Source organism: Etheostoma cragini, chromosome 18 (assembly GCF_013103735.1).
Source record: "Etheostoma cragini isolate CJK2018 chromosome 18, CSU_Ecrag_1.0, whole genome shotgun sequence".
Taxonomy (NCBI): domain Eukaryota; kingdom Metazoa; phylum Chordata; class Actinopteri; order Perciformes; family Percidae; genus Etheostoma; species Etheostoma cragini.
In genome coordinates this window covers 8,129,734-8,139,641 of record NC_048424.1, presented here as the reverse complement: position 1 = coordinate 8,139,641, position 9,908 = coordinate 8,129,734, and the positions used below count along the sequence as shown (strand labels likewise).

At 39.6% G+C, this 9,908-nt stretch overlaps 1 protein-coding gene across 3 annotated transcripts in view; it reads left to right on the top strand.

Annotated features, from left to right (window-relative positions):
• The window catches only part of lin28b (lin-28 homolog B (C. elegans)), a 15,565-nt gene extending 6,019 nt beyond the window's left edge, over positions 1-9,546 (top strand). For 2 of the 3 annotated variants that reach the window (XM_034900581.1, XM_034900578.1), the window contains 3 exons: positions 4,348-4,535; positions 4,623-4,679; positions 7,253-9,546. In XM_034900581.1, coding sequence (XP_034756472.1) covers positions 4,348-4,535; positions 4,623-4,679; positions 7,253-7,565 — 558 coding nt within the window. In that variant the 3' untranslated portion in view covers positions 7,566-9,546. The remainder of the gene's footprint in view (positions 1-4,347; positions 4,536-4,622; positions 4,680-7,252) is intronic. The other variant, XM_034900579.1, reaches the window with a different exon arrangement.
• The last annotated feature ends 362 nt before the right edge of the window (positions 9,547-9,908 follow it).

The window sequence follows — 9,908 nt, the reverse complement described above, 5'->3', positions numbered from 1 at the left end:
ACACACACACACACACACACACACACACACACACACACACACACACACACACACACACACACAAACAGAGCCATATAGGAAGATATATATTACATATAAGGAAGCTCGTAAGCATAATCAAGCCTTTTTAGAGTATGCCGGTATCCATTTTGTTGGCTCAGTTTCTTCAATTTTTAGGGTGACAGTATCTGGTGGCTCTGAGTTAAAGGGATGAGAGCTGGTGTGGTCCGCCAGTCAGGCAGGGGGTGGTGCTGGGATGGTTATACCACTGACCCCCGGATTTCTGCTGCTGACCTGTGGGGCTCCTGATCAAATGGGGGTTTTGTTCCTGGGCTCCCCCCAGGTCCAGCCACTGATCAGGAGGAGTTGCTCCTCCATTGGAGCTGAACAGAATGCGCTGGAGGCATTTCCATCAACCCCCTCCCCTCCTCCTCCTCCTCCAAACTCCCTCCCTCATCCACTACCCCCCTGCTCCAGGCCACTCCTCCATTTTGTGTTCTCCCTCTCTCCCTTTCTCCCTCTCTCCCCTCTCTCTCTCTCTCTCTCTCTCTCTCTCTCTCTCTCTCTCTCTCTCTCTAACATTCTCTCGTTCCCTCTCCCCGGCCGTGCCCTTTCCTGACCTCTGGGCGTAAACTGAAACGGGTCAGGACACCCGCCAGGTCACTCGAGAGGACGGGACTCTGGTTACAGGTTCTGATTTGTGAAGTTGTTTTTTTTCCACACACACACACACACACACACACACACACACACACACACACACATAAATCCACATGCTGAGTTGTATTACGTAATTGTGCGGGGACTGAGCTGTTGCAAGCCCCTGCTTCTGAAATGATCTGAGGCATGAAAGCATGAGTGTGATACTACGTCTTATGTGGAGGACGTGTGTGTGGTGTGTGTGTTTTCCTGCATTTCTACAGAACAAAAGAGGTTGTGTGGTTTCCTCACTGGTGCATTGTGGGCATTGACAGGATTGAAGAGGGGGTAGGGTGCTGAGACAAACCACTCAACTTTGACCTGGAGAGACATGCTGCCTGTAGACTGAAGACAGGAGAGGAACAGGAAAGGCTCATGTGCCACCCGGTCTAGAGACGAGTGGATGATTATTCATCATTATTCAGAATCTGCTTTGTTTTGTGGGGGATGGGCACCTTTTCTTTATTCACTTTCTGCTGATTTCTGCTGCAGGAATGCCTTTCAGTCATTTGGAAGGTCTAATGATGATAATCAAAAAATCAACGAAGTAATAATTTAAATGAGCAGGGTTCTGATTGCTTGCGGGCCCTTTAATTGTTGTTCATAAAACGTCTGAATGCTAGGTTTGGTGATGCAGTTGCAGTTAATAAACTATTGATTGTCGAATCTTGGAATCCATTGTTTTACATCGACCTTATTGTTTGCATACAGCCACAAGCTCAGTTTGTCCTTTCGGTTTTATTCCACCTTTTATATCCGTTGTGTGCAAAATCTCGGTTCCATTCCCTGATCCTTGTACTTTCCTTAAAGCCAAATCCAATAGCTGTATGCTCAATAATGTCCTCCATCAGCAATCCACTAGAAGCAGCGGGGCTGGGACCAGAACACTCATTGACTGCAGGGAGAGAATCTGAAAAAAACATCTCAGAGAGATAGGAATTAATACATCTTTGGCATATGATTTGTATTGAGCACTAACAATTTTTGTTTCTTATAAACTGTGGACATAAAAAGTTTGTAAATATGAAAGGAGAATTGCTGCAGAGAAGTGTGATTTCACTGCCCAGTTGGTCTGAACCACTAGTTTGTTCTTTGGGGTTGCTTTGATCGAGTCAGTGTGACATGGATGTAGAGTGCCTTTTAAATTCGATACCATTGGTAGCTACACCTAATAACTCAAGATAAATGGACTAAAAACTATAACTAACAAAACAAAACCTTTAATAACATATTTAAAAAGAAATATACACATTACTTTAGAATGCACCGAAATACATAAGGATTTTTGACATTCTATATGTCCATACTGGCCCTTCATAAACAGCTACAGTAGCAAAGTCTTAGTTCAGGCAGTAGGAATGAGAATAAATTGTATTAACAAATTTTCCTTTTAATAAAAAATAATTTTCGTTTATTAGGTTTCTTTAATTCAGAATGTTTTATGCATAAAGTTAATGTTAGGTATAAAGCTAATACATACAAAATCCAGTTTCAGTTGTCTAAATTGTTGGAAATGTTTTAAAAATGGAATTGCACAAAAACTTCATTTTAAGACAAACTAAAACTGATTAATGTAATACAAATAAATAGATATTAATACATTTTAATTTCTTGTGTAAAGCTTTTCATGCATTACGTATAAGTCTTATTCCACTTTATTAAAGTTTAAAGTTTTTAAATGAAAATGTGGCAGTGAGATGGTATTCAAGATGGTGTTGGGACATTTGTCTAAAAGCCAATTCAAAAGCTGTACTAATTGATGAAAAGAGAAGATAATTTATTTATAATTTTTTTGGTTTTCCTTTAATTTTTCCTTTGTTTTTTATTATTAATTATGTTTAATAAATTAGATATTGTTAACTAAACGGGGCTTAAACAATTTACCCTTTTTGTTTTTACAATTTTATTCTTAACATACTTGTTTTTAAGAAACATACAATGAAACAATTTTTTTCTTTCTTATGTAATCCCTATTTTTTTTCTTCCAATCTTACACTTTTATCTTTATGTCATTGTACGGGTCTGATAGATATCCATCAAAGTGCAATGAACTCAGACAGTATTCTTAGTTCTTAATTAATTCACACATCTTTTGTCTCTTTCTCTTGTCTCACTGCTTTATACACTCCCACCTTTTCACTCTTTTACATATTTATATACAGTATATATATATATATATATATATATATATATATATATATATATATATATATATATATATATATATATATATATATATATATATATGCACTAATAGACAACCTATAGAGCACCTTTAGCGTCCTGTTACGGCAGGCATTGACAGATAGATGGGAAAGAAAATGCAGCTGAGCACATTTTCTCTCCTTCCTGTACTGGTTCACATTTGAGTCCCTCTGATCATTTGTTCCTTTTTCTGCCATTTTCTCCTTCACATCCGTGATCTACAGATAGCCGGCGTGTTATTTATAGGCCTGGATGTATAGTAGTAGGTTAGCTCTGCACACTGCATGCTCGTGTGGGTGGGTGTTCACCTATGGCTGAGATCTGCAGGGCTCTCTGCGATTCATGAATTTCGTGGATGCGGTGCCTATCAACCGTCCGTTCTGTGCAATCGATCAACAAGTCTAAATCAATAATGCCGATCATGTAGATAAGATGGATGGTGGGGGTGCTGGGAAAAAAATGATCGCATTGATGCGGTGTACTCGACTTTTGTCTTTGCTGAAGGTAAAGGAAGTGGTGCTTCTGCAAAAAGTAGATAAAGGGAGAAAAGCCTGAGAAGTCTCTCTGTGCACAGACTGCCATGACAGTTGGTGCAGACCACAGTCAACTACAGTCGATCCACCATGTTTGAATGATGACTTTCTGTGTACATTGTGCTCTACTTAATGCAGCAGCGAGCACAATCCCCCACAGTAAACCTCCCAGTGTAATAAGTGTTGTTTCTTCTGCGACAGTTATTTAGAGATGAAAAGTGTTGGCCGGGTACCTGATAATGCTCTCAGGCAACTGCTAAATATTTAAGTGTTAAATTATCCGTGACGCAAAACATTGACGCTGGGCTTTATGCTGTGCGGCCAGAAATTATGGACTAAGACATTAAATTGTGTCTTTTCATTAAAAAAATATTACCCTTTCTGCTCAAGACACAGGCTCTTTAACATTCACCTGCTTATTGGAGACCATTCATGTGTAAAACATAGACTTTGTCATGTAACCGTATTATTCAAGGGTTAGGAAATACAAGGAGAACCAGTCTTGGTAAAGTACATCTCGATACCACTATGTACATTGAAGCCTTTAAAAATGACATGTTAGAGAGATTAAAATTGCCTTCATTAAGCTCCCAAACATTCAACATCATTCAAGGACATGTGGATTTGAGTAATTGCAATATTCATTTTGTTACTGCTGTGTATCATTGAATTGCAGTGTCTATGTGTGTGTGTGTATACATATATATATATATATATATATATATATATAAATATATATATATATATATATAGCACTAACTTATATTGTTCTCATACAACATTCTGGGCAGCACCCCTGACTTAAATACAGACCCTAGTGTATTGCAGGCATTATCATTTTTGCATAGATTTGTTGAGCTTTTAGTGCCTGCCACTTTTAAAATGGATAATTGCTTTTTTCTCCCAACAGAGCAAACTGGTGATGGAGGGCTTCCGCAGCTTAAAGGAGGGTGAGCAGGTGGAGTTTACCTATAAGAAGTCCTGTAAGGGCCTGGAGTCCCTGCGGGTGACCGGACCTGGTGGGGGACCCTGCGCAGGCAGCGAGAGAAGACCCAAAGGGAAGGTCCCGATCCAGAAACGCAAACCAAAGGGAGACCGGTGAGTATGACAGAAAACATATAAGAAACATGGAAATGAAAAAAAAAGAAATTGTTGTTTTTTTCTTAATGTTTTTTTTGTCTGCAGGAATTTAATGATTCATACGTACCAGTCTCGGCTTCATCCAACAAAAGCTGAATATATGTGAGTGTTGGCAGCTTGCATTTGGAAAGCAGGGCTTCCTATAGCAGAAGGAGACATATGTTATATGTACATCTCACTCATATCTCTCAGTGAGCTATTTCTGAGTGGGCTGAGATTATAGATTAAATCTATTCAATCTGCTCGAGTACATGCCTGTTGCTATGGTTATTTTGCACCATAATAAGGAATTGAATAGGGCACTTTGCCTTCCTTTGCCAATATTTTAAATCAATTTGCCAGCTTTTTCATTAGAGACGGCATTAGCACAGGGATGGATGGGGCTTATATGCATCTCAATGCAGCAGTAGCTCAATCAATTGTTTTGTCCTCAGTAAAATACGGAAGGGTGCTTTGCTAAAATCTGTCAGAGGTAGCCATACAGAGCTCCTTAAAAAACGCCTGGTGGTTTGAGCAGAGGAGGCTGTTTTCCCTGTCCACAGGGAACAATGTATAGCTAATGCTGCCAGGCAGAGCCGAGTGTGTGCTGTATCTGATGTGGGGAGGCATGACACGGCTACAAGGCTGCATTTACATCAGAAAGTCCAGCTCTGCCACTCTTTTTGTTTCTACGCCACAGCTGCTGTAGTAGAAAAACCTATGACTGCATCGTCACATTTTTTTTTTTTTATGGTGTGTAAAGAAAAGCTTTTGTGAGAAAGGAGGAAACAGTATCTGGGAGAGAAGCCTCCCTGATTGTTTTACACAACTGAATAATTCAGTTTATTTGGGATAATTGATCCAGTGCTAGGTCCAGTGTCTCTACCTTCTACTGAGGTGGTGGCAAGGCAGTGTTGGATTCAGAGATGGCAGGTAGATGCCTGTGATGTCATCTCGTGTCTCGCTCAGTGCCAGCGGCTCCTGTGGCAATCACACTGCTCCGACCCCTGCTGGTCACTCTGTTATGCAACAAACCATTGTGGAGTGTTTTTTATTTTTATTTTTTATCACTGCTCTGGTTTCAGCTCTCTTAAGGTGTTTGATTTAACACTGGTGTCAAAATATTCAGCTTATGTGGAAATAATAGGTCAAGACATTTATTTTGAAAGCTGCGCAAAAACAAAACCACAACCACTGCCGGAAAATGTCTCCATAAAATGAAACACACGGCACATTACAACTGTTCTCTGGAATATTAAGCGTTATTCCCCAAATGTTTTATATCTACGTTGTAGATACATATGGTGATTTATGAATCACCATATGTACAAGGTATTTAAGACAATTACCTTTTAAAAAAAAAAAAAAAAAAATGATTGATTGATTATAAAGCTTTAGAAAGGACAACTTTTGTACTGCTAATAAACATGTAATTTTATTTCTGAAACGTTTCTTTTTTAGAAACCATTAGGTCAATTTAGCTGAGATTAAGCTTTGATTTATAACTAGGCACTGTATAATCTGGCATATGAATTAAAATGATTTTTTTTAAATAATTTTCTTTAACATAAAGTTCAAAATATAACCCTAATTCCGCTACAGGTTAATACATAATTTTTGTCCCCATTGGACTTGATGTATTATTGTTTTTGTAGTTATGACTGTTAATTTAAATAACACCATTGAATAGAGGTTTTGTGTAAACTGGATTTATTTATGATTTTAATATAAGTCAAAGAAATATCCAGCCATCCATCCATCCGTGGATGTTAAATGCGATCTGGAAATAATTCAGTCAATGTTCCAAAGCAATAAATACAGAAACAGACTTCTTTGGAAAAACCTGGCCTGATTTGTTTTCTTATGAAGTGGCAGACATTTGCTAACAAGCGTTTTCACCGTGTGCCCATGCTTGTTTTGTTAATTGCTGCTTTCGGTTTTCAATCAAAATCACTGTGAAACAGATGTGTTAGAGAAGTATTTCAAAACATTGTTTATTTTATTTCTTTATTTTCGGGGCGTTTTTAAGCCTTTACTTTTGACAGGACAGCTTAGACTTAAAGGGGAGAGAGAGGTGGAATGACATGCAGCAAAGGGCCGCAGGAACCGAACCCGCGGCCGCTGCATCAAGGACTGAGGCTCTGTTGATGGGTGCGCGCTCTACCAGGTGGGCTACCCAGGCGCCCTATTTCAAAACCTTGTTGAGCATTGCACAGCAGAATAGCCATAAAAACATTGAACCCTGAAAAGTGACATCAAACCTGAAATATTACGCCTAAATGAGCAAAAACTGTCTGCGGCATACCTGACGGGATGAAAAAACTCTTTCAGCACCCAATTGCTTCTTGTCAAATTTAATAACACAGTGTAATTTGGCATAACGCAGAGTGCTTCTCACGTTTGATCCAGAGCAATATCATGTGTCCTACTGCCATCTAGTGGTGAATCCTAGTTGGAGCCGGTGTTTCAACTCCACAGTGGTGATGTTTTATGAGGATATACTGTGTTTTTCTCTTTTTTGAGTCATGTATTTATTTAGTAAAAAAAAGGACAGTTACATTATGTCAGTTTTAAAACTTTGAGCTGTCTGAAACACCTAATGTGATGAGGGTTTTTGACTTTTTGTTGCTGTTGGATATGTTTGGCATCACCTCATGTTTCTTCTCTTTCATCCTTGTCTCCTCCACCCTCGGCAGCTGTTATAACTGTGGAGGTCTGGATCACCATGCCAAGGAGTGTGGCCTGCCCCCCCAGCCAAAGAAATGCCACTACTGCCAGAGCATCACGCACATGGTGGCTCAGTGTCCCCACAAGGCGCTGGCGCCCGCCACAGGCTCTCAGGACCAACACGCGTCTACCTCGGCCTTCAGCCCAGGGACCGGGCCCTACCTCTGCCCCCCAGAGGAGGAGGAGCGCTCTGCCTCGTCTCCCCTGGAGGGCTCCTCCTCTTCCCCCGAGGAGCCCCACACACACCGGGGACCCCGGACCCAGAGGTGGAGGAAATCCTGAAGACAGCCCATAGAGGTGAACCCTTCACCGCTAACTCCTGACCCTCATGTCTCCACTCAATCAAGGATATCTGAAGCCCCCCCCCCTCATCTACCTCACACCTGTGAAAAAAATGGGAGGGTCTTGATTTCTTTACTGTTTATTTTAGTTTAATTTTTCTAACCAGCGCAGCTATGGCAACGATCAATGGGGTACGGACGTTTGTGAATGTGTGTCGCTGACTCGCAGTCATCTTGTGCAGCTATGGACTGCAGGGAATGACTTGTTTCAATCAGTGCAGCTCAAGATTGAAACCACAATGTAAGAATCTTACTTTTTATTCTCCTCGGACCTAAGTGTTGGCCATTTTGAATGTTTTTTCGTTACAGATGTTGTCGATTTTAAAGTCCCAAATTTATATCCTCTAGGCCTAATCATTCCGCATATCATGTTGCATCCTTTTGGCACACACAGTAAATTTTTTCAAGAAGGATTAGAAGAGGACTTTTAAAAGCTCAGAACCCTCTAAGCATTAATCCAGACCCATAGGATTGTTAGCTTGGCTTATGAAGATCATTAGGGAAACCTTATGGATTCCAGAGGGTATTTTTAAAACAACGGTGAGCTGCTAAAAAGAAATTCTCTAAATTCTGGAAACGCTCGCTACAAACCTGTCTTACATGAAATAGACTGGACCAACTGATTGTCACTGAGTGAGCATGTGTGTTTGTGCGAGACTGAGAGAGGAAACAGGAACGTGTGTGCTTGTATGTGTGTGTTGTGCATGCTCTGAAAGAAAGCCTAACTGTCAGACTGGCCTCTGCTCCAGGTGCGGGTCAACACTTATAACGTTTTGGTTTCCTGTTATTAGAGATAGACCATTTTAGATAAGACTATCATATAATCCAGTTAGATCATAGTTTAGTTTTGATCATTAGTTGCATTTGTTGCATAATTAGTTGAAAATAACATTACAGTTTATAAAATCATAGTATAAGTCATTAATATATGTAAAGTCACAAGATATAATTAAAATTCTATTAACTTTAAGTAATGCATATATAAGGAATCGGCTCTGACATAGGTGAATAGCCCTGTATATTGCATGGGATATTTTGTCGTTGTGTGAAAATTCGTAACTTGCTCTCTATTTAACCGTTTTAATCCAAAACAAATCCAACTGACCTTCTAAAAAAAAAAAAAAAAAAAAAGCCTCCACACCTTCTCCATTAGTTCAAGAAGTCAGTAGTCAATTCTGACCCAGCACAAAGACTCACCTTGTTTGATTAAAGGTGCAGACCTTTACAGTGTCATCGCAGCTGCTCTACTTATTTAATACCTCACCAATTCTTCCTCTTGGAAAAGAATATCACAGAACGCCAAGCTGTTTGCTCTCATAGCTGTGTTGCAGCACGATCCAACCACCTGTTCCTCTTCCATCTGTGCCTACCAGTTGTTAGTTAGCACCAGCCAGGTAATACTCAGTCCTCTTTGGGATTGGAGGCCATAGCTGCTGTTTCAGACTTACTGAAGAGAGAGAGGGAGGGAGGGAGAGAGAGAGAGAGAGAGAGAGTGCTGCTAATGGTATAACTTGAATCCCAAGCATGGCTTTAGTAGCACTTATTTGTGACCTTACAACTCTTCTCTGACCATATTGAATGTGAAAAGAGCTTATCTGAAGTCGACTCCTCACAAAGTTTATGTCGGGTCGCTTTGGAGTTGTATCTTAATGTTCTGACAAATCAAATAACTTTGTATGATGATATCAAACTAGCTTGTGTGTTTTTAAAAGCTCTTAAGTAGACAACCAACTGTTCTTGGTATATTTCTATACCAAAGAGTTTGGCTTTTATTTTTTGATGGCATTTAAAGTTTAGACTTGCTGAAGTGCTTGCTATCCTTGCTCTTTCACAATAAGAGGGACTTATTGCTGAAAGCGCAACACTGCGGAAGTTTTTTTTTTTTTAATTAATGTACAGCTTTTTGAATGTGTGTGTTTGTTTAAAAAAAAAATCAAATCTCAACAATGCAGCATGACAGAAAAAAAGTGAATGACCAAACCACAGAAGGAGCACAGCCCATGCTCAAATCTTTACTGAAACACCATCTTTTTGTATGATGTATTTGTACAGTTTTACACACAATTCCTCTCAGGATGATGAACTCTTCTCAGGGAATTAACCAAAAAAAGTGTATTTTATTCTTTTGGGAATCATCCACTGACTGACTCAACAAACTCTGTTAAGCAATGGTAAAGAGACAAATGTAACATATTCATGTACTGATGTTAGCAACTACCTCTTGAGTTATACATAGTTGTGCATTTCTTTTTGTTTTGTATATTTTTTGATGAGCTTGTATGAT